The 26085-nt window shown below is 41.2% G+C and overlaps 1 protein-coding gene across 2 annotated transcripts in view; it reads left to right on the top strand.

The window, feature by feature from the left end:
- Positions 1-22840, top strand: part of gabbr1b (gamma-aminobutyric acid (GABA) B receptor, 1b) — a 120520-nt gene extending 97680 nt beyond the window's left edge. For both annotated transcript variants that reach the window (XM_084919189.1, XM_084919190.1), the window contains exons 16-18: positions 10466-10594; positions 14942-15085; positions 15308-22840. In XM_084919189.1, coding sequence (XP_084775315.1) covers positions 10466-10594; positions 14942-15085; positions 15308-15595 — 561 coding nt within the window. In that variant the 3' untranslated portion in view covers positions 15596-22840. The remainder of the gene's footprint in view (positions 1-10465; positions 10595-14941; positions 15086-15307) is intronic.
- The last annotated feature ends 3245 nt before the right edge of the window (positions 22841-26085 follow it).

Raw genomic sequence — 26085 nt, 5'->3', positions numbered from 1 at the left:
TTCTAGCACTAAGACAGCTGAAAAAGTGGAAATGGATGGATGGATGGATGGATGGATGGATGCCTGATTTGATTTCAAGAGGGGGCTGGATCTGCAAAGGCAACATATTTTCACTTTGTTTATTAAGGAAACTTTTTATATAATGGGTGATTAAGTTCTCAGAATTGTAAATGTGAGCCTAGCTTCTGGTATAGCAAGATACTAACCCCATGTTTGCCTACTGGTGGTGGTCAGAGGGCCCGGTAGCGCCAGTGTCCGGCAGCCTCGCCTCTGTCAGTGTGCCCCAGGGCAGCTGTGGCTACAATGTAGCTTGCCATCACCAATGTGTGAATGTGTGTGTGCATAGCTGGACTGGCCATCGGGCATACCGGGCATTTGCCCGGTGGGTCGATTATTTTTTTTTATTTATTTATTTTTATAACAGTATAAACAATGAAAGGTGGTGGATTGGCCAGATGCTGGCAGATGTTTAAAAATAACTCAGTTGTTTGGTGGTGGCTATGGCGGAGCTGCCACAAGAGGCCAGGTGGATGAGGGAAAGATAAGGCAGGAGGAGGAGAGACCCGAGGCAGCCGCCGGTCCGAGTGTCAGGTGAACTGAACTTCAGGTAAGAAGTTATGACCTGCAGTCTATCTGGGTCAGATATAAACCAAGTTTAGGTGGAGTTTATTTTCGTTGTGCTGACTTTTTACCGTGAGTTACAATAACTTGTACTGCGTACTAGCTAGTATGACGGAGTTTCTACAGCTGGGTGGGTGCTATGTTACTGATAGTGAACTTTATTTTATTCATAAGGTTAGTTAGTAGAGTTTCCAACGGTGCCCTAAAAAACGGAATTGTCCCGTATTCAGAGAAAATATTACACGTTTCGTATTGAGGTGAAAAGGAACACAGTTTGTCCCGGACTTCAGCCAGGATGGAAAAAGACACAAAGCTGGAGTTTTTCCTCTGTCTTTACGCTGTCAGCTGCCTCTTCTTCTCTCATTCAATCGTGAAATTGATCAATGATCAGCTGATTGGCTTTTCTCTCTTGCTTGTTTATCACCCACTTTGCGCCAGAAAGAGGAAACCAGCGGATGTTGCGCTAAACAACAGCAGCATGTTTAAGCTTGATCAGCTGTTGTTAGAATTTATTTAATATTAATTTCTAGTACAGCTGATGTTTGCTGGAGCCACAGCTGTAAAAGCTGCTGGTCATGATGTCGGTTTGGTTATCTGGTGAGAGGGAAACATGAAGCCAGGAGACGTCCTTACTGGATCATCAGAGCTGAACAGGTGATGGAGAAACAGGTTTACCTTTTAGGTGACATGAATGAGTTGAAGGGAAGTTATAATAATAATAATAATGGATTGGATTATGAACTGTTTCTGAGAAACAAATAACACCAGGATCCTTTTCTATGTAGCTGACAGCTGGTAACTGTGCAGGGGCGGGTCTAGCAAAGTTTTGCCAGGGGGGCAGGTAGGGCATTAACAGGGAGAGGGGGGCACAAAGAAATACTTTTCTTTCTTATTCTCATTTAAAATGTCTCGCTTTTATTAAATAATTCTCTGAATCTTACAACCAAAGTTTTTATCTGATGTACAACGTATAGAAATCATACATATACCAACAAGACTGTACATCACTGTCACAACAGCGTTTGTTTTCATTCAAAGGCTTTATGATTTTTCCTATAATACCTGGTGGGCCGGTCTCTAGTCAAAATGCCTGGGCCGATTTTTTGTCCCAGTCCAGCCCTGTGTGTGTGAATGGGTGGATGACTGAATGTAGTGTAAAGCGCTTTGGGGTCCTTAGGGACTAAGTAAAGCACTATACAAATACAGGCCATTTACCATTTACCATAGCTCCTGTGTGATATAGCATGCAGTAGTCGACCCATTCTTTAAAACCCCAAATTTCAAGTGCATGTTCTGATTATTTGTCAGCCTATATCAAAACTGACATTTTTTAGGGTCTTTCAGAGTACAGAGTCTGTACTTTTAAAAGTAACAAACAATATTCTACTTGATGCTGATTCTAGTGGCTGCTCTGTCTTAGCTCTGGTGGGTTTGTGTGCTGTCTGACACTGTCAGCCATGACTTACTCATTGGGTGCTTGGAACACTGTGCAGGAGTCAAGGGTATGGTTCCTAACTGGTTTCAATCTTATATTAAACAATGGGCTTTCTCATTGGAAAATACTCTTCCACATCAGCTGTTGAGACATCAGGAATTCCACTGTCTTGGATCCTGTTCCTTTTTTTTTTATTTGCACATGATATTATTTGCCAACATAACATCTCTTACCTACATCTCATTACCATGCCATGTGTGGGATGTGTTGTTACAAATGATAAACAAAAGTGGTGTGTAGTGTGTAAAAAATGCTGAAACACAAGCAAATGTTGTGCTCTGGAAATATAAAGATAAATGCTTAATATATGCTTTCATTTGGAAAATGTCCTTTCTAATTGCTTTATTAATTATTACTGATGAGTCAATGTGTTTTCTTGCTTGGCTTGTACTCCTGTATCTGCTTGAGGCAGAATTAATATGTACTATTTTAAATACTTTTAGCAAAGTGATACATAATAAGTGATATTTTAACAATTAATAATATCATTTATCTGTAACATGTTCATCTATAAAAAGAATCCTAAAGTTGCTCAAACTGCAAAACTGATCTTTTTTTTTTGTCAGATCTGTTTAGCTCATGCTTGTAACATTTTTGTGACCATTTTCTGGCACTTGATTAGTTCATTTCTCCATTCAGCTGTGGGAGAATTGCTCCTGGGCCATTTCAATCACTTGACTTAATTCTGTTTCATTTGGCAGCAAATCACAATATAAAAATCTCTGCACACTTTACATAGTAACATTCCAACATCATAGACAGAAATCCAGTGCTTGAATTTAAGCAAGTTCTGGGCAACAATTGAGATTAAGGCACCTGAAACAAGGCTAGAAATGCAGTTATACAGTAATAAAGCACACTTTAAAATTTTAAAACTGCCTCTGTAAAGATTGAAGGCCACTGGAAACAGTCTGTCTCCAGATGGGATTAGCTCTTCCCAATTCCCAGTGCGCAGAAATGCTATTTCTTCCACTAAGATCGATGCATTAATGAATTAATAAATAATTATTAATAATAATTTAAGGGCTGGATTGTGTTTGTGCGATGCTGCATGTAAGTACTGACACAGTAGAGAAAACATGGCTGCTAGCTTGCTGCTTGCATTTGTCAATTTGGAAGAAAATTTTTAGCCTTTGCCCAAAATGACTGACTACTGATTAATATTGATTGATTTACCTCCAATTTCTCCTGCTTTATTTGATACTATGCACTCTTTTCTTCACTGTCACATTTTTAGACACCGCCAAATTCATCTGCCCTCCGTTTGTTGGCATGATAAAAATGAAAGAATACTGCTGGCAAGTTATTAAGAAATGCTCATCAATCACAATGGAAAACCATGTGAAGACTGGCAAAGATCATAGGAAAAAACAATAAAAAGTGTGTGAGGTAAGCTTCACTTATCTTTAGTGGAGGATTCTGCTAGAGAGATAAGCACCAAATTTGATTCCTCCAAAAATAATTTCTTCATTTGTGAGTTTGATGGTGGTGGTGGGTGTGTTGTCCTACTCATTTAGCCTACTTCTCTTCTGACAAAGTGAAGTAGGCTAAACGATCTCAGAAAGCAACACATCATGTTGTGATCTAAAGAAACTCCAGAACAATTGAGAAACAATGTAATTGATGTCTATCAATCTTTAAAGGGTTACAAAGCCATTTCTAAGGCTTTTAGACTCCAGTGAACCACAATGAGAGCCATTATCCACAAATGGAGAAAACTTGGAACAGTGCCAAAAGTACTTGAGAGAAACCATCGATGACTCATCCACGAGATCACAAAAGGAGTGTTTATGATTCAACAATAAGAAAATGATTTGTGCCCTTAATCTCAAACAAAACAAAACTACTCCAGCACGTAAACCAAACCTCTGAAAACAAAATGAAGGTTTTGGAGTGGTCTACATGAACTCTCAGTTTAAATCCACGACCTTAAACAGGCCATTCACACTTGAAAATCCTCCAATGCATTAAAGCATTAAAACAATCCTCGAATGAAGAATGTGCCAAAATTCCACTGTGATGTGAAAGGCTCATTTCCAGTTAGCGCAGATGCGTGATTGCAGTTCTTGCTCCAAGGCAGGGCACAACCTTAATTAGGTTCAGGGGGCAATTGCTTTTCACACAAGGCCATGTACTATAGACATGGAGAGCTTTTTTCAGTTAATAAATGCATCATTATTTAAAAACTGCATTTTATATTTAATCAGGTTATCTTTGTCTAATGGTAACATTCTTTTTATCTGACCATAGCTTGTAACAACCCTTTTGGGTTATAGCACCACTAGGGGGGGTTGCCCTACTATTCTAATAGCTGTGAGAGTCTCCTAGTGGGTGTGTATTGTTCGTGGCAGCCATTCCATGCTGCTCGTGTTCCATTCTAAAAGAAACACCGTACTGTTGTAACAAGCTGGCGCCGGCGATACCAATCTCCGCGCATGTATGACGGGCGAGTACAGCCGTGGAGACCTGGCTCATAAGGTGTAATGTTGCTGACAGCGAATAAAGGTCTGTTATTGGATTTAACCGACTGGCTTCGGGTTATTTGGCTAACCCCCTCACCACACGCGCGCTGGACCTGCTAGCCGCTCCTTCCTCGCCAGACTGCTGTTACAAGCTGTGAAGGGTTTAGGTTTCTCCTTTCATTTGCACATCTCTGCACGGGAGTCTTGCATATAAAACCAACTTCCCTGTTTGCTGTCAGTAGCTGGTATGAAGAGGTGGTTCTCTTTCTTAGGTTGTCGATAACAGTCGAGTCCAAATGCCATCTGACAATATAACAAAGAGCTTCTTTTCATGTCAGGAATGTTTAGCTTCCTCAGTCTACAAATGGCCCGTACATATTCAGTGACTGAGATCAGATGACTATGTAGGCAGGTCAACAGTCCTTGGGTTTCTTTAGTCTTCAGGTATTACTTCAGAGTTTTGTTCTGCTGCTATGAGAATCTTTTTCCACAAAGATGAAACCAGAAGATAATTATATAATTCTACAGAAAATTGGTTTGCTTCTCTTTCTGTGCAGCTCAAAAGTAGTGGCATGAACTCTTGCCAGGTCCTTTTTGCATGGGTTTGTATGTTAAGTCCTGCTGCTCTGGCTTCATCACACATTAAAACAAACACGTTTGTTAAGTTAAATTTTAATTCTCAATTGGCCACTCGTTTGACGTATATTAAATGATTAATGTGTATAGAATGAAATGCTCTATTAAAATATGATTATGCGTTATCAGTGATGAAGTTGGAAAGTGAGTAAGTTCAATATATTAGTGTTCTGATGGTGTGGTTTTGGTCTACCTGATCTTGCTCTGAATACAGTTGACCTCAGCTGTGAAATTGTTGATGCCCCTTTAAGGTGAAGTCAAGTCAAGTGGCTTTATTGTCACTCCAACTATGTGCAGAGGTACAGTACTCAGTGAAATGAGATAACGTTCTTCCAAGACCATTGTGCTACATATAAGGTATAACGTACAGAATATACAGAATATACAGAATAATATACAGACAATCAACACAGGACTATATAAAGTCCAAGTGTACAGAAATTGCCAAAAAAACAAAAAAAAACAAAGACAGTGCAACACCAGACAGAATGACACAGACAGAACAGTGTAAAGGAAGACTGCAACAATAACAGTGGGTTGTGCAAAAGACTGAGCATTGTTGCAAAAAGTCACTTGATGTATGAAGTGTGTGTGTGTGTGTGTGTGTGTGTGTGTGTGTGTGTGTGTGTGTGTGTGTGTGTGTGTGTATGTATGTCTGTGTGTCTGTCCAGTCACTGATCCCACCTCGAGTCTGATGGACTGGGGGAAGAAACTGTTCCCCCAATCCATTAGTCTGGCTGTGAGAGCTCCAGTACCTCTTGCCAGAAGGCAGCATGATGAAGAATGTGTGTGAGGGGTGCATTGGGTCCTCCACAATGCTGGTGGCTTTGCAGAAGCAGCAGGTGCGATAGGTGTCTGTGATGGAGGGAAGAGAGTCTCCAATGATCTTCTCAGCTGTTCCCACTATCCGCTGTAGGGTATTGCGATCCGATACGGTGCAGTTACCATACAAGACAGTGATGCTGCTACGCAGGACACTCTCGATAGTCTCTCTGTAGAAGGTGGTGAGAATGGGTGGGAGATGGGCTTTTCTCAGCTTTCGCAGGACATAGAGATGCTGTCGGGCCTTCTTAGTTATGGAGCTGGTGTTGAGAGACCAAGAGAGGTTCTCTGCCAGGTGAACACCAAGGAATTTGGTGCTCTTCAACCACCACAGAGGATCCATCGAAGTTAACTGGACAGTGCTCTCCTGAAGTCAACAATCTGTTTTGTTTTGTCCACCTTCAGAGACAGGTTGTTGACTCTACACCAGTCTGTTAGCTGTTGCACCTTCTCTCTGTATGCTGACTCGTCGATCTTGCTGATGAGACTCACCACAGTCGTGTCATCAGCAAACTTGATGATGTGGTTCAAATTGTGCATTGCTGCTGAGTCAGTAAAGTGAACAGCAGTGGGCTGAGCACACAGCCCTGAGAGGCTCCAGTGCTCAGTGTGGTGATGTTGGTGATGCTGTTACCGATCTGGACTGCCTGAGGTCTCTCCATCAGAAAGTCCAGGATCCGGTTGCAGAGGGAGGTGTTCAGACCCAGCAGGCTCAGTTTTCCAATCAGGTGCTGAGGAATGATTGTGTTGAATGCTGAACTGAAGTCTATGAACAGCATTCGTACATATGGGTCTTTATTGTATTTTTCTAGGGTCTACCTTACAATATAAAGTGCCTTGAGGCAGAGCTACTGTTGTTGTCATTAGCCGCTGTATGAATAAAATTGAACTGAATTGAACTGAAATTGAATTTATTGTCCAGGTGGACGAGGGCAAGATGTAGGGTGGTGGCGCTGGCATAATCTGTTCACCAGCTGGGGGGACAGGCAAACTCCAGTGGGTCCAGTGTGGGTGGCAGCCGGGTCTTCCTTACGAACACGTCATTCTGAGCGTCAAAACGTGCATAGAAGTTGGAGAGGTAGGGAGACATCACCATCACAGGCAGGTGCCATCTTCCTGTAGTTGGTGATGCCCTGCCACATGTGCTGTATGTCGTCGCTGTCCTGGAAGTGGCTGTGGATTCTTCTGCCATACGTGCGCTTCGCTGCTCTGATGGCTCAAGACAGTTTGGCCCTCGCTGTTCCCATGGCCACCTTGTCGCCTGCTCTGAAGGCGGAGTCTCAAGTCTTTAGCAGCTCAGGCACTTCTACAGTCATCCACAGTTTCTGGTTGGAGCGTATTATGAAAGTCTTGTTGATGTAGCTGGTCACAGATGATGTGTACTCCTCCAAATTGGTGTAGTCACCATTTGTTGCAGACTCCCTGAACATGTTCCAGTCAGTGTGCTCAAAACAGTCCTGAAGAGCAAAGGGAGCTCCTGCAGGTCAGGTTCTCACCTGTCTCAGAACTGGTTTGCAGTGTTAGTTAGTCTAGACTAGTGATTCTTACCATGGAGCCACATCTTGAGAGCACACCTTGAAGTGTGTTAATTTACACTTTTGGGGGGGCAGCGGGACATCATAAGTTATTAATTGAAGACACTACTGTTATCCATGAAAATCTCAGTTATAATTCAGCTTCCCACCACTTGGTGGGAGTTGTTTAATTAATCAGCCTCAATAACCAAGCAGAAGAAGACACTCTGCCCGCCGTTTGCAGTAATCAAAATATATGAAGAAGTTCTTAAAACGGAAAAATTAAGATGAAAGTGACAACCCCCACCCCCCTCCCAAAAGGGAAACTTTTTGCTAAAGTACACCCCTGACTTCATGAAGTATGGGTTTGTGAACGGAGGAAACGAGGCGGATGGAGTGTGGACTAATGCTATCCAATGCTATCCACTGAAGCCTTCGAAATTAAAACGGCATCTCGAAACCAACCATCCCAAGAAAGCCGGTGAAATATTTCAAGAGAAAAGAAAAGACAGCAGATGCAGAAATAGTCTATTTTGTCACTTACTGGTAACTCTAAATGTGCTTTAAAAGCTACCTCATATCCAGACTTGTGGCACAGCATAAAAAGTCTTTCACTATAGCGGAGGAGTTGACTTTGCCTGCCGCTGTAGATATGTGCCGTGAGATGATCGATATCGATGATCGATATCCATCCCACTCTCAAACGATACTGTGAGCCTCTGTATCACGGACATGGCCTTAGACATACAGCATCAACTTCTGGAAAGAATAAAAAGTAGTCCATTTTTCTCTATGCAACAAGACGAGTCCACTGATGTCACGAATGGTGCATTGCTGCTGGTCTTTGTTCGTTGTCGCTGGGATAGCAGTTTGCATGAAGACATGTTGTTTTGTGGAGAGTTGCCAACACAAGCCACGGCTCAGGAATGCATTGACAACTACTTCACTGAGAATGAGCTGGACTGGCAGAACTGTTTTGGGGTGTGCAGTGATGGTGCAGCTTCAGTGACTGGCAGGCATCTCGGCATCATTAGACAGATTCTTGAGTGCACCAGAAGCTAAACAGATCCACTGTTTTCTCTACCGTGAAAGCCTTGCAGCAGAAAGATGTCACGAGGTGATGGATGTAAGTGTGAAAACTATCAACTTCATTAAAAATAATGGTGTGAATTCCAGATGTTTTGCTAAGCTTTGTGAGGACATGGAAGCAGATCGTGTCTAGCTTCTCTACCACAGTGAGGTGAGCTGGCTTTCAAGAGGACTGGACCTCAAGCGTTTGTTGGAACTGGGGAATGAGGTCGTTTCTTTTCTCACAGAGAAAAAAAAAAAATCTCCTCTTGCACATGAACATCTCACTTCAAGGGAGAAACAGCAACATGTTTTTTTGTTGCAGACAAAGTTGAAGCTTTCAAGAGGAAATTGCTTTGTGGACTAAGAGGGCCCAGGAAAAGAGGATGGACATGTTTCCACTTTTGTCTTACATCTTGGAAAACTCTCCTCAGGTGAAGATCAGTGATCAGTCTGTCAGCACCTTTCACAACTGACAGAGAAATTTGCTAAATATTTCCCTGAGGAATCCAGAGAAGGACACATGTGGATTTTGGACCCATTTTCTGTGGAAGTCTATATGGTAATTAACTTTTTCTAACTATGGGTAACTGAGGATCAGAGGTGTGTCAGGATAATGAAAGGTGAAAAATGAGAGGGTCTCCCAGTGGTTTCCAGACAAGATCAGATTAACTGATTCAGTTTGATGAGTTATAGAGCAAAAACCTGGTTATTGAGTGCAATGGCAGGTATGGGAGGTTCTAGCATGAATGGAAGGGCTAACATTTAAGGCTTGCAAAAATAAACCCTGAAGCCAATGATCGGGCCAACTGGCTTCCAGTTGTACAAATCAGTGACAAACTTTGCTACACTACGTTTTGCCCTGCCATAAATTTAATAATTGGCCACGCTGCCCTCAGAGACTGGGTGAGTGAAAGTCTTTGTCAGCTCACCAAGAAGCTCAACATATGGACAGGAAATAATTGGGTGAAATGAAAAATAAGCTTCAGCCCATGCCAGCGTCTTTCCCCTCAGCAGACCTACTAAGTGGGAGAGTTTAGCAGCATTGTCAAAGAAAGAGGCGATTGGCCGAACACAAGGGAGCACTGTAAGAGAAAGCCCTGTACCGGCCCAACTCACTGGAAAAAGGTTTGAGTGTTGAGGACACTGCATCATGGAACACAGGCATGGTTTGCAGAGACCAGGGCAGAGAAAAGTGGAGCGTCTTTCTCAGGAGCAGCAAACGGGGCCTGTGCTGAGTGTACTGGTGGCTGATTGGGGGTGGGAGTGATGTCTGAACAGAGCTTTGGAAATGTGGATAGGATTTCCTACTGTCTGTCACTGATTGATTTGCACCTGAAACTGCAGGATTTGCTCGTGTTCACCAATTATTTCTCCCTGTTTGGAGATCACTGTCCAAATTACGTCTGCTGGATCCATTTCTTCTGCCAGTTTGTACTGTCAAAGGCGGTCAATGGTGTGAAGGCAACTGAGGGAGAGGGTGGTTAATTCCAGAGCTGAGTTAAAGTTGACAGAAGGTGAGTTTTCAGGAATGAAGGCGGGAAAAGAGAGGCTTTGTCTGGCTATTTAGTGTTAGCCGTTAGTAATGCCGTTACTTTTAACGCTGTTAATCCCATCACTGGTCTTCAAAATCGCCATTAAATTGAAACCAGAGGTTTTGTATTAATGTTCTGTAGAAAACAGTTGGACTGAATTCCACCTGGTCCTTTTTTACTAGTGTGATAGGTAACTCTGTTGAAATTGTTACACTTATTTTTTTTAAATTTATGCTAAGACTAAAGTTTTCTTGTTATTTTTTTTGTACTAAACAAGCTAAGCTTATCTACTCTATTTATTCTTCTCTTCAGGTACTGTGTATGATCACAGCTCCAGTCACCATGATTCTCTCCTCCCAGCAGGATGCCTCTTTCGCCTTCGCCTCTTTAGCCATTGTCTTCTCAGTCTACATCACCCTGGTGGTTCTGTTTGTCCCCAAGGTAAAACCATCTTACACCTCTCGTCATCCCATACCTGCAGATTAAACTAGCACATTTAGTGTAAGACCGAATGAAAATCCATTAGCATGGAAGGCATCTGAGATTGCATGATATATCACCTGCGGGTCTGCAAATTGGGTGAGTGTTGCCGTGTCAGCATCACCAATTCAGATCTTTAACAGTCTACTCTGGCCAATCAGCATGGTGCTGTGTCTCTGTTCATATTCCTGGAGTGCTGTTAGGTTAGGGAGGATGATATTAACTAAGTACACAAATATCATGTCCATACTTGCCAAGTAAATAAAAAAACACATTTTAATTAGTAAGCTGATGAGACTAATTTTTGAGCATTGGTTCAGAGCAAGGCTAGCTTTTCCCAAGTATTTCCAGTTTTCATACTGTAAGCTGATACTTGTTCTAGTGCTGAACACACTGTTTTGTGTTCTTTTCTCACCTGCTGAAAAAATTAGTACTGTACATACACTACCAGTCAAAAGTTTTAGAACACCCCAGTTTTTCTAGTTTTTATTGAAAATTATGCAGTTTAATGTCTCATTGCACTCTGAAATTAAAGCATAGTTCAAATAAGCATTTAAAAGTAAAAAAAAAAAAAAAAAAAAAAGAAAAGAAGAAATCATGGAATCAATTTATTGACCAAAATGTATTCAAAACTTTTGACTCATCAAAGTAGCCACCTTTGACAGTATAACAGCTATATTCTTTCTACAATAGAAATCAAGTATTCTTCAGAAAGTTCTTCCCATATCTTTTTGAGAAGTTCCCATAAATGTGGACCTCGTAGGTTGCTTTGCTTTCACTTGCTTTCTGTCCAGTTCATCCCAAACCAGCCCGATGTGGTTTAAGTCTGGAGACTGTGCTGGACACTCCATTGTTTTCTTTTTTCCTGAAGTAGTTCTGGCATACTTGTATTTATGTTTTGGGACATTATCCTCCTGTAGGACGAACCCCTTACCAACTAGACACATACCAGAGGGTATTGCATGGTGCTGCAGAATGCTGTGGTAGCTGTTTTGGTTCAGAGTGCCCCTCACTCTGTACAGGTCACCGACCCTGGATCCAGCAAAACAGCCCTAGTCTATCATACTTTATGTTTGACAGTTGATGCCACACACTGTGGAACCATCCTTTTGCCTACTCAATGGTGTACAAAGATCCTGCATGATGAACTGAAGATTTTGATTCATCAGTCCATATTACATTCTCCCAGTCTTCAGTTTTGACAGTGTTTCATGGCCCAGGCAAGCCTCTTGGTCTTATTCTGACGTCTTAGCGATGGCTTTCTTGCTGCAACACATTCTGTCAAACCTGCAGCTCGAAGTCTTCTCTTAACAATTGAAACTGAGACTTGCTTGCTATGATCACTATTAAGGTATGCTTAAGCTGTTGTCCTGTGAGCCACCTATCACACAAGCTGTTAACTCTCAGAAACTTGTCCTCTGATTCAGTTGTGGCTTTGGGTCTGGCAAACTCTTCCTGTCTGAGATTGCCTGAGTTTCTGAGTGCATTTTGATGGTGAAGAAAGCTGTATTCAATGACACCTTGACTTTATTTGCAATTTCTGTGTGTTATGATGGTCTGTCTCTCTTCCATGGTTAATTGCCCTTTTCTCACCAGCTTTGTGGCAAAACACTACTTTCTGCAGTATGGCACCACAGTGTGTTCCAACACTGCTTTTATGCAGAGAGAGGGGTTGTAAGTAATCCAGAAAAGTTTTTACCTCTATTTCAAGCTATTCATTGGACTTGAATGACTTGAACTGCAATAAATAACTGAAAAAATTGGGGTGTTCTAAAACTTTTGACCGGAAGTGTCATTCTTGCTATAAAGTATTTGTAAGAAATGATCAAAAGAAAATATGTTTTTTACAAAAACCCTATATTTAATTTAAAAACGTAACAAGACAAGAAATTAAATTCTGAAACTGAGACATGTTACTGTTTTTTATTGCTTTTTAATGTATGATAATTAGAATTTCATACAAGCAAATTAAAGTAACAAGGTAAGGTTTAAAGTAATTAAACCTCCAAAAGTTTATTCTGTTCATGGCGAAAGATGTACCCTTGGGGCCCCTCCTCGATTCAGAGATGGTCTTTCCCTTTTCACGTAAATGGCCTCCTTGACTCCGCCCTCAAACAAGCGTTCCTCCCTGTCCAAGATGTGTACATCCTCAGCATTGAAAGAGTGTCCCCTGGCCTGTAGGTGTAAATAGACTGCAGAGTCCTGGCCTGACGAGGTAGCTCTTCTGTGTTGTGCCATCCTCTTAGCCAGAGGTTTTCTGGTTTCCCCGATGTATAAATCCTGGCACTTAACAGCGTACACTATGGCTACGTTCACACTACAGACGAAAGCACATCAAATCCGATTTTTTTGACCCAGAAAAGAAGATCAGACACCAGCAAGGGAGGATAAGAAAGACAGACACAACAACATTGTCATCCCCTATGTAGCCGGTGTATCAGAAAAACTCAGGAGAGTTTTCTCCAAGCATGACATCCCGGTGCATTTCAGACCCAGCAACACGCTCAGACAAAAACTGGTTCACCCGAAAGACAAAACCCCAAAACACAGACTTAACAATGTGGTGTATGCTGTACAGTGCAGCGAGGAATGCCCAGACCTCTACATTGGAGAGACCAAACAGCCACTTCACAAGCGCATGGCACAACACAGAAGAGCCACCTCCACAGGACAAGACTCAGCTGTCCATCTGCATCTAAAGGTCAAAGGTCACTCTTTCGAGGATGCCATCTTTGAACAGAGGCGGTGGTTTACGACACCAACTGTCTGCCATCTATAATCCAGTTTTGAGTTCCCTCCCCAGACGCCTTAACGCCCACTCACATCCTGGGCCATCTGACCTCAGGAATTCACATGATAAGGTGGGGCCAGGTTTCACAATGAGCTCACCCGAAACCTTGGCTGATTGGGACCCACACCCAGTTTCACACCTTGGCTCATGTGATAAGAGGATCATCAGGGGGTCCTTTTGTCCCTCTTTGGGGGGAAACTCCCACTAGGTTTATATCTGGGACTCTCCACCATTTGACCTTAGAACTGAAGAAGCTTCTCGGATGAGAGGTGAAACGTCTTCAAGCAACTTAAAGAAGTCCAGACGCTTTTCTTTGCAAGCTCCTTTGACTACGATGACCTGGATGACTGAGAACCTTCACAGATATTTTAATAGATATTTTTAGTTTATATTAGTTGAACCACTGCTGCTGTGATATATTTGGTCTGATGGCAGCTTATTTGTTACTACAGACTGCTGGCAACACTGAGCATCAAAGTGACAACAAACTAGCTGACTTTGACAGTTCAGCAGAGTGGAAGCCTCTTGTCTTCCTTCCTGAATTCTGACTGATATGCCATCTTGTTGGCTGCTAAAACCTAAAAGAACTAGTCCTTACCTACTACTTCTCAATAGGACCCTAAGAGCCTTCATCAGGAACTCAATGGGGATGTGGCATACAACACTAGAGGCTAACTTCAAGCCAATTGCACCTACTAGAATTTGTAGGTACTTTTTGGTTTAACTTTTACATCCTTTATTTACCATAAATGTACAGTTTAAAGCATCAGGTCGTGAACTCTTCAGGTATTCATTGGTTTAATACACTGTGTACAACTTATAAACTTCTGCTATTTGCATTCATTTGTCACAGAAAAGTGACATGGTACTGAAATACCTGCTAATTAGCCAACACCCAAACTAATATTAATAACAGATATCTCATATGAGAAACATGGAACTCAACAAACCTTGGACAGATATTTATGACAGAATCATGCGACAGCAAAGATGATGGCAGCAAAACTTTTATTTGGAATAAAGTTTTTTAAGTGTTATTTGATGAGAAAAATTGTATTGTTTCAGCTTTGATTGATGATTCCATACGTGTACTTTGTATGTCATGGTGACCATTGAAATTAGAGATCATGTAGATAATGTTTCAAAATAACTCATTTTGAGTTTTATGGCAACAACAAATTTCAAAACATCTGGGACATCTGTCCACTGTCTTACCACTGCCTAGACTCTTAACAACAGTCTGTAAACATCTGGGAACTTAGGGGACTAATTGGTGGGAGAGGAATGAGGTCCCATTCCTCTCTGATAAAGGATTCTAGATGCTCTGTAGTCCTGGGTGATCTTTGTTAAATCCTTTGTTTCATAATGTGCAAAATGTTTTGAGTTGGTAAAAGTTCTGCAAAAGAAGTACCTATCAGCAGATGGACTCTTCTACAGTACTACAAAGCCCTGCTGTTGTAATAGATGCACTATGGAGTTTTCATGTATCACATTAAAAACATTTGCACAATTTGTAGATGCGGCGCCTGATAACACGTGGTGAGTGGCAGTCAGATGCCCAGGAGACCATGAAGACAGGTTCATCCACCAATAACAATGACGAGGAGAAGTCCAGACAACTAGAGAGAGAGAACAAGGAACTGCAGAAGATCATCCAGGAGGTCAGGCAGGCCCTTTTCTTATCCAAGTGTTTGTTTCATTTAAGCTCTTCCTCTATATTTAACACGTTAATGACTCAAATACTTTTTCTCCCAAGAAGTACCTAAACAAGAAAGCAGGTTCTCCTGTTAACTAAGTCAGTTAAAACAGATGCTTATCATGTAAAAGTCTTTTTGGATCTGTAATAACTTAATTTTTGAGTGTTTACTTTACTTTTCCCTTAGAAAGAAGAACGTGTGTCAGAGCTGAGAAACCAGCTGTCTGAGAGACAGGCCCTGCGATCAAGGAGAAGAGCGTCCACCATCACTAATCAGAACCACAGCCCCCCTCCCTTTTCCATCACCCAGAGTGACCCCAGGTCGTTGGCCCCTCCTCCAGGATACCCAGCGCCTGCCTCTGACCCTCATCCTGTTCCACAGTCCTTCGCCAACTCGTCCAGCCTCTACCAGTCAGACAGCAAGATCAGTCGAAATAAGTGTCACACTAGCCGGCTTCAGCTACTCTACAAGTAAGATGGTGGTTAACAGTGGCAGGTTGAGGATAGTAATATAAGTTTGAAAAATAAATAAATATCTAAGGTTTAAAATGAAGATTAAAAAAAAGGTAAAGGATTTTCCCTCAGACAGAAATGAGTGCAGCAAAATATGTTCCAGTCAAGCAATAGCTCAATAAAAACACTGACGAGAAGGCACATACACAGATATACACCCTGTGATAGCACACGTACTTTTGATTAATTTGATTGAGGCATGAGCAGCGTCTTTAAATGTCCCCTGGCTTTGAGGTCAGTTTACCACTACTACTACAACTTGAAAACAGTAGAGCGGCTGTAGCTCAAGATGTAGACTGGGTCATCCACCCATTGGAAGATTGGTACTTCTGTGCTTGGCTCCTCCAGCCAAACCACATCAAAGAATCCTTGACCAAGATCCTGAGTTGCCCCAAAGGCATCCATCACAGTATGAGGTAAACAGCACTTAGTCATAGAAAAAAGTGCTTAAATGAATGTGTGTGCAAATGGGTGAATAAGGGTTGTAGTAAGGAAGCACTTTGAGTGTTCAAATACAGTAGAAAAATGCTATATGTGTACCAGTCCAGTATTTTCTAAGCTGATCTCTGCTGGATTTGTTTTTGATTTATTGTTCTGGATGAATTTCCTCCCAAATTTGTAACTGGTCTGTTCTCTATTAGATTTAAATGGTAGCCTACAAAACTAGCGAGGTTAGTTTAGACAGGGTGCCTTAGGATGGAATCAAATAAATTGTAGTTTTAAACCTGTCCTGGTGCTCACTGTTTGGTGAAAGAGGAGCAGAGGTCTGTCCAAGAAATCTGTCTTCCAGTTTTGATGAGTGAAATTTTATTATTCCATTAGTATGTTGTTTAGTACTAATTAGCAGGTATCCACAGTGTCTGCCCAGTGCACCAATATAGTTAGTGGTTGCAGTTTGCTAACCAGGCAAGAGATGGCTAATAAGCCCCACTTTTAATAACATGCTGGTGAGTGGCTGCATCCATCATTGTTATTACACTTTCAAACTGGTTGGGTTTATATAGAGAGTGGTAGAGTTGTAGAACAACAAAATTCCCAGAAGACTAGGCTATTTGTGTTATAAGCAAGATAGACATAATTATAGCCTACATACATACTTACATTCTACATTTGTTCCCCAGTGATAATATCTTTGAGCAAACCAAAAGACTGTGTTTACAGACTTTTATGGTTGTGGTGTGCTTTGCTACAATGTGTAACTAAATTTCTGTGTACTAGATTTAATGCAGAAGTACAAATCAAGTTTAACATTGCATACAACGGTATTTTCAGCAGTGACAGGTTTATTATCAAATTCAAAGTAATCATTTATGAAACAACAAGAAGAGCATTCTGTCTGTGATGACCATAAGAACAACAGCTGCCACTGACACAGCTGAACACTGAAGTTAGACCAATGAGAGTTTCTTTAGCTGAATCATTTAAAAAACTAGAACCATATAAAAGGCGCTTTGATATGCACACAGTTATCAGCATGCCTATTATGATGATGTTCACAGATTCATGATAAAGCTGCTGACCCAGGCATGATAGTCAGCATCCCCCACTGGTGTATGTAATAGACATAGTGTCAGGTTTTACACAAGTGGACCCAGGTGGCAGATCACTCAGACAGACACGGTTGCAGTTAAACAGGTTTATTTAAAGTGAGGACGAATATCAAACATAACATGTATATGAGATTGAATGGAAAACTCAAAGTATCGAGAGGGGGAAGAGGAGAGAAGGAAGTTAGCGACCGATAGCAACAGAGCTGAGGAGATACGGAAATGTTCACAAGGAATTAGAGAGCTTAGTCGCCACACGGTTAGTACGGACTTGGGCGAGGTACATAAAACAGGAGGTTGAGGCGGGGACCAGCAACAGTGTAGGCGAGTGGAGTGACCGGGTCCAGAAGAGATGAACTGAGGTAGCACGGTGAAGTGGACAGGTGGTTGGCTGGGCAGAGAGTGTCGTCATTTGACAGGAAGCAGAGGAGAAGGAAATCTGTGAATACCTTGGTTATCAAAGTAGTACATAAAAGACGGGTGATCCGTTACTGCTTGAGGCTAAGACAATAATCTGACACCTGAGAGCTGCTTCTTAAATAGTCCGGCTGATGACGCCTGATGCTCAAAGGGTGCATCAGGGAAACCGTGATGATCACAGCCCAGCGGCCTATTCCAAAAAAGGAAACGACACAAAACACAATAGAACACACCCGTCCCAGCTCCTAACACATAAAACGTGCACAAAACTTACAGTACATCATTATTATTATTCATAAAATTACTATTTTATTTAAATATTTTAAGGAAAATGCAGGCTAGAGGGTCTCAGTTCATACAGACCATTGAAGGGCACATTTAAGACACTTTTAAATCAGTTTAAAAAATAATCAAATGCCGCAACAACAGCCTAGCAATCATTTAGAACTCATAATATGGTCTTCTATGGTCTTCTAATGTGGTTAAATAGTGATTTAAAAGACTGACTAAAAAATATGATTTTTTTTTAAATAAATGTTGCAAATTTTGTTAGTGGTTATGTTCATTATTTAATTAGCTTTGTCACTGTAGCTCTTCTGGTTAAATGTTTGGTGGTGGTTTAAACAGTGTTCCTGGTCGCTGTTTAGAGAGAATCCATAGTTGGGTGTGTTCATGCTAAACCCCTCACTGTCACTTGAAGACGTTTAACATGTCTCCAAGAGTTTAAAATTAGAGTCAAACAAAATAAGACCTTAAAATGTTTTATTTAAACTAAATTTGCTGTAGGAATTACATTTGCAGATCTTATGTTTAAGGCTGTAAAATACAACATGACCAATTTTTAAATCAGTTTTTAGACCTTTTTTCTAGTTGCTCAATATTGTTGCTGCTTATTTATGTCACGAGCATATATTTCTTTTAGGATGTAATTACACTGTCCTATACACTTGGGGGTGCTAATGTCATGATTTGTTGTGTTTTACTGTTCCACTGGCAAGTTTACAGCAGCATGTAGTACACTGACACCCATCTTAGGACAGGATGGGTGTCAGCTAAACATATGAATTGAAAAAACATCATAACATTTATCTGGTTCTGTTGTGAACATTTTCTACAAGTTTTGCCTTTTTCTGTTTGGAGAAATGACAATTGGTGTTGAATTCAAACTGCAAGCTTGAAGGTAATATGTCAACTACAGAATGGTTAATTATAATAAACGCAGTAGCTACATGTAATACCAGACTAGCTTTCAATTAAAAATGGTAAGCCTGTTGACTATATGGCCAGCAGTGTATTTCAGACAACTCTAATGAACAGTTCCTGTCACCTTGTTTTTAAAGCTCAAAGCAGAGTTCACTGCAGGCCATTCAATTCAGTTCAATTCAATTTTATTTATACAGCGCCAAATCACAGCAACAGTCGCCTCAAGGCGCTTTATATTGTAAGGTAGACCCTACAATAATACATACAGAGAAAAAACCCAGCAAGCACTTTGGCGACAGTGGGAAGGAAAAACTCCCTTTTAACAGGAACAAACCTTCAGCAGAACCAGGCTCAGGGAGGGGCGGCCTGCTGCGACCGGTTGGGGTGAGAGAAGGAAGACAGGATAAAGACATGCTGTGGAAGAGAGCCAGAGATAAATAACAAGTTTGATTCAATGCAGAGAGGTTTATTACCACATGTTGAGTGAGAAAGGTGATTAAAAAGGAAATACTCAGTGCATCATGGGAATCCCCCTATGGCTAGCATCCATATGTCTCTCAGAGTGCAAAATCCCCACATAACCAGGAATCATTATGTCAAGATTAGACTTTGCTCAGAATCAGAATATATTTATCCTCGTCACACTCTCTGATACATCCCACTACTGCAGAATCATCATAAAACTAATGGAGGTGGCAGGTTTCTGAAGTCTATACACAGTGAAGAGAAAGGAGACAGGACGGTCCCCTGCAGGGCATCTGTGTTGCTGACCATACTGTCCACCACACAAAACTGCAGGCACACATAGTGTGGTCTGACAGTCAGATAGTTGGCAATCCAGATGACTAAGGACACATAACTACCTACATCGCTGTCAGTTTAAAAAACAGTACGGCTTGTCTGAAGGTGCTGAAGGAGAAGCATCTGGCTCTCATTTATCTCACCATGCTCACTAACTAGGTAAAATGGAGAGGACTATCAGTGGGCTAATCGTGGGCCATAGATAGTGAAGAATGAGTCTCTCCAGCATCTTCACGATGTGTGATGTTCACAATGAGCACCATGGGTCTCGTTGTGACATGGGCTATGACCTCTGGAGTCTCATCAGCTGGTTCCTGATTTGTTTAGTAGTGAAGGTGACTGGAGTGGAAGGAGTGGAGGTGCCCTGATGTAGAATGTGAAGAGTGTACAGACCCTGGGAGCCTCCTCACAGGAGGGTTTATGCATTAACACAAGATTTTATTTTATTTATTTTTTAATTACTTGGATACAGACTTCTGAATTGTTGAAATTAATCATTTAGAATTCCAAAACTTAAATTCCTAATGGTATGTAGGTATAAATTTAAATAGTAGCAGTTTTGCTTCTCCGGTCAACAAATCAGGAGAAATCATTCATTTTATATAAATTGTATTAGTCACTGACATTATTTTTAAGGTAATGATATACAATAAACAGTTTGTTCCATTTAAATAGGGCTGCACCTTCATTTGGACTTTATTTACAAAGGCACATCGCTCATGTGTTTGTGCAATAAATGTGCACCAGTCAGAAAGATCTAGATGTGGGTATCATCAACATTAATATGAAACAGGGTTTGTTTCTGAGCTAAAAGATGCATGATGGTATTTTACTTTAGTCTCTACTGAATCCCCCTCAAAAGAGGTTGATCATATCATTTCCTCTTAGAACTCAAGTTTCACCAACAGTTCACACACTTCCTCCACAGCTATAAACAAACTTATTCAGAACAAGAAAACCACCAGGGTGTCAGATTTCCCCTGTATGAGCTGCTGCTGTATTTCCGTTTTTTGTTGTGTTCTCTCTTCTGCTTCTTTTTTGTGGAGGGGGGGATTTTCATAGGAGAAACTGAAATCATGCTTCATTTCTGTATACCTAACAGAGATAAGTTCACTGGGTTCAGAGCTTTATGTTGACATAAATGGTTTAACTGGGTCTTACCGACTTTAGTGAAACGAGACCATCTATGTCTTGAGCACTGGTCAAAGGGCACTCTTGTAATATAAAGCAGGTCAGGCATTATTAATTCAGTCAGAAAGGTTTCCATACCCACAAACATTACAAAAACTGACCACAACTTTGACAACATTCTCCTCCTGTTTCTCAAAAGAAAAATAACATGAAAACAATTAAATAAATTAAATGTGAATTCATGTTTCACGCTAAACTGAAATCTTGATGCTGAGAAGGGTGTTCAATGCAAATAAATGGAAGTAAATAATGCTAACCAGTTTCATTTTTCTCATTCGGTTTGGCATTGGGATAATGCCATCAGGCTACTGTCCTGATTCTTATCATATCAAACCATATTTTGACATATCTTTGGTCTTTGTGGTATGATCTGCTCACAGTAAAGATCAGATGTAGGTAATCCAGCAGTTTTCATGAGGTCATTTCTCTTCCCAGTGATAGTGTTCTTTGTGTCCGCTCCTCAGTGTCTGAGCACCCCGTGCTCGCTGCCCTCTCGTCTCCACATTCTCTTAGGGAATAACAAAGAGGCAGCCGTCAGAAACACCACAATGCAGCAGACTAACCTTACTAACTTGACAAGAGCCTAACGTGAAGTCACACAATGATCCAGCGTTGGAGAGAGCTCCACCACACTCTTAAGTAGTTTCTCCGACGAGGCTTAATCAGCTGCAGGTGTGTGATGGTCGCCAGGTGTGGCCAACCACCTGGCAGGGCCACACCCACCAGGCCTGAAGGTGCCTGTCACAGCCGCACCCACACAAACACGCACACCTGGACAACAAAAACAGCAGTGCAGAGCAGCAAAAACACATATAATATAATACAAGTCCATAACTGCTCAGGGACCCTGGGTCGCTCAGATCCAGGACCCTGACAGGACCACCACTTTTTTACAGTTCAAGCAGCTGCCACAGGCTGCAGGGGCATTGGAGGAAAAAATGTTAACAAAGATAGAAACACTATGGCTGTTTACATGGCTGCACACTGTTTGGGCCACACGTAGTGTCCTCTGAAACTCTTACAAAGAACATCCATGTCATTTTTTCTTACTGCCGCCACAGAATAAGCTTCAATCATATTAGAGGCTCAAATTACCCACTCATGACTCTTTGATAGCCTCACACTGTTTTTATTTCTGAGCACAGACCCATAATTTATATCACAGATTTAGTGTCTTTATAATGGTATGGTTGCCATGGAGTTTTTTGATTAATTTTTTGAGGAAATAATTAAAATAATCCTAACGCTAATGCTAAGTCCTAACCTGAACACCATCTGCATGGCTTGATGTGAGAGGTTAGCTAACTGCAGCGTTTCATCCCCTCTTTGTGTTATTTTGTTTGATTTCCAAAAATCGTGACATTTGACCAAAAACGAAAAGAAAGACAAAAGGAAATTCTCCCCTCTCACAAGCTGTTCTTAGCGCTTTCAACCACAACTGATTGTCTTCCTCTCAGCAAAGAGTTTCACTTCTGCCTCTTCTTGTGACAGCTTTTTATTTCACTGAGGATCCTTCGTTCCATTGTGTTGTCATGTCGGTTTCTTTGAATCCAATATATGGGAATATTCTACACGTGACAAATATTCAGTGTGATCTCAAGACTCATTTTTCTTTCTGTGGTAGCACAGCTTGTTTCGTTAGCACGGGTAATCTAAATTGTCCCAAGCACCTTGCCCCAAGTAGACTAACAAGTTAATTAGGAGGTACTGATGTGTGAACCACGCAAACATTGTTCAGTGCTTCGGCTAAATTTGTTTCCGGTGATCCTGTGTAAATATCTAATGTAATGTATGTTTGTGTGTGTTGATGTGAATTAACTGTAGAGTCTGTAAAGCAGTGCAGATGTGCTGTTCATACATATGAAAATATGCACACAGAGTGTAAATACTGGTTATGTAAATAATTACAATTGATTATTTGGCATATTTAACATGTCTTTCATGTGGTACAGTATTCAAACTATATTTCTATATGCTGTTACATTTAATATGGCAGATTATTTCATTTGCAAGAATGAAAATAAAACAAACTGTTTTTCTCAAAATGTTTTGTTCATTGTACTTATCCTTTTCAGGGTCGCGGGGAGGGGGGGGCAAGAGGCGGGAAAGGTCATCAGTCTGTCGCAGTGCTAACACACAGAGATAGACAACCTACATTCACACCTATGGGCAATTTAGAATGATCAACTAACCTATCTTTGAGGAGTACAAATACCTGGGAACCATCTTTGACAACCTCCTGAAATTCTCTGCCAACACAGAGGAGATTCTCAGGAGGTGCCACCAACGGCTATACCTCCTTAGGAAAGTCAACTGCTTTGGAGTCAGCACACCCATCATGATGGCTTTTTACTATGCCTTCCTGGAAAGCATCATGACCTTCTCCATCACTTGCTGATTCCACTCCCTCAGCCTTCAGAACAGGAACAGACTGCAGCACATGGCATCAGTGTGCTCTAAAATCATTGGCCTGCCTGTCAGAACTCTGGCACAGGTTTTCAGCCCACAGGCCCTTAGACAGGCAGCCAAAATCATCAGCGACCCCTCTCACATTCTTCACCCCGCATTTCAATGGCTCCCCTCTGGGCGACGCCTCCGCCCCTAGCATCCTGGAGCACTTCTGTTGTCTTTTGTACGTGTTTCGAAGTTCGTACATGTTTTGGAGTTCGTACGTGTTTTGAAGTTTGTACGTGCTTTGTCTCTAGGGGCCACCATGAATATACTTTTATTTATTCACTCCACATAAAATGTAATAAATAAATCATATAATACAAAAACCAACTATTCACATTTCAACTTTTAACTATTTAAATTTTCAGCTTTTTCCTTTTAAACAAATTTAAAGTGAAACAACACAAAACACTGCAAACCACAACACAATTAAATATAAATTAAAATATGAAAACAAAAAGAAGATGCACATTCCTGTGCTACTGCGAGTGTAACTACCGCCCCTCCCCCCTCTGCTCAGCGCAAAGCACAAGGCTCACATGCGGCGTGAAGCAGAAAAAAGTGTGAGAGAGAGGGTGAGAGAAGGAAAAATTAAAAAAACCCACGGTTCCCAATCCTCTGTGGAGATCGTCAACAGCACCAAATTCCTGGGCATCCACCTGGAGAAGGACCTCGGCTGGTCCCTCAACGCCAGCTCCCTGCACAAGAAAGCCCAACAGCGTCTCTTCTTTCTGAGAAGACTGAGAAAGGCCCGGCTTCCACCACCGATCCTGACCACCTTCTATAGAGGAACTATCGAGAGCATCCTGAGCGGCTGCATCACTGTCTGGTTTGGGAACTGTGCCATATCGGACCGCAAGACCCTACAGCGGATAGTGGGAACAGCAGAGAAGATCATCGGGGTCTCTCTCCCCTCTATTGAGGACATCTACACCACACGCTGCATTCGCAAAGCCACCAGCATTGTGGCTGATCGGACACACCCCTCTCACACACTCTTCACACTCCTGCCATCTGGAAAAAGGTACCGAAGCATTCGGGCACACACATCCAGACTGTGCAACAGCTTTTTTCCACAAGCCATCCGTCTCCTCAGCAAAAAGGGACTGACTGATAAACACGCACGCACACACACAAACACACACACACACAAACATTATCACTCAGCTTAACTCAACTACCTCAAAACATTGAGACTGGACTGACTAATCAACACAAGCGCAAACACACTGACCTACACCACCAAACCATCGTACACACCAACCTGTAAATGCTCTTTTGCACAATATTATTACTGGACTTTTTGCACTAACTTCTGTACTTCCTAATTTTTGCTGCTACACTAAGGAATGTTTACTGTTCCTCCACTACCTCAACTCATCATCACAAAACCTTATTATTATGTTACGTTGTGTTTTTCTGTCATTCTGTCACTTTGCTGCTCTTGTTTGCACATTTGCACGTGCACTTTGTTGTCTGCTGTCTGATAACAAAAAAAAAAAAAAAAAAAAGTCTTCCTTAGGTAGTTAGATAGTTAGTTTTTTTTTTTGTTAATTTATGTTGCAATTTATGTTAGGTCAGTCTGTCTTGTCTCTGCTAGCCAGCTAACTAGGCCTCTTAGTTAGCTAGTTTAGTGTTTTTCTGTTAATTTATGTTGCATGTAGCACCTTGGTTCCTGGAGGAACGCTGTTTCGCTTCACTGTGTACTAACTGTATATGGTTGAAGTGACAATAAAACTTGAACTTGAAGGAGCCGGCTCGCCTCGTTCACTTCAAAGAGTCGGCTCTAAGAGCCGTTTCATTCGCGACCAACACATCACTAATGTCTTTGGGAGAAAGCCAGAGTACCCAGGTGGAACCCACGCAAACTCCACACAGAAAGGATGATGGTGGAATTGAACTCAGGACCTCTTGCTGTGCGGCAACAGTGCTAACCACCGTGCCACCGATTTTTGGTTTTTCACACAATAACCCATAATGAAAAAATGAACCAAATTTACATAAAATTCTTGCAAATCTATTTAACATAAAAAAAATAAAAATAAAAAATTTACAAAGATATACAGTCTGACTTAAAAATGCATCTCTTCTGCCATTATCCTTGTAGGGTTTTTAGGGACCTCTTGAAGTGTGGTCAATAAACAAAAAAGACAGTATAAAAAAAACTATTTACTGTGAGATAAATACTTTCCACTGGTGATATTTGGTACAGCTCTGTAGGCAGCTGGAGGAGGAAGCAGGGGAATTACCACATAAGCAGGGAGTTCCCCTTCTCCCTTCCACTCTGTTAAAGTGTTGAGGAATTATTACTCTACTGGAAACTTTCACAGTGCCAAATACAAAAACTTGCACTGTTAATGGATATGAACACAGAGCTAAGTCATAGTATCTTACGTAATAACCAGGCTAATATTACCCACTGTCAGCAGTGATGAGCTCATACGAACACAGTCAAAAGTCATGTAAGTCACATAAGTCATGTAACCATGCAGCCCTGTACTTAAATACATGTTACCATGTATTTTTAATTAAAGTAATCTAACTCAGAAGGGGTTTAACATATTGTCTAATTCAAAATGCATTGACTATATTTTTCAAAAGTGTTGGCATTAAAATGCTATTTAATTCTAGAATGGCTTTTTTTAATTGTTTGTTTTGATTGAGTTGAATCAAAAAAACAAACCATATCAAGTTTTTCTGAGAGGTTACATTACCATAAGTAACATGTAAGCTTTCTAATATCAGCTTTTAGACATTAACAGCAATGTCTGAAACATTAGCAGAAACCCCATCCTTGAATCAGGCTTTAAACCAGGTTCCGTACACGAGGGATTTGAAA

This window comes from Perissodus microlepis, chromosome 22 (genome assembly GCF_051167445.1).
Source record: "Perissodus microlepis isolate ML-2025 ecotype Zambia chromosome 22, ASM5116744v1, whole genome shotgun sequence".
NCBI lineage: Eukaryota > Metazoa > Chordata > Actinopteri > Cichliformes > Cichlidae > Perissodus > Perissodus microlepis.
The sequence above is the reverse complement of the archived record's forward strand: the minus strand, read 5'-3'. Positions and strand labels throughout refer to the sequence as shown.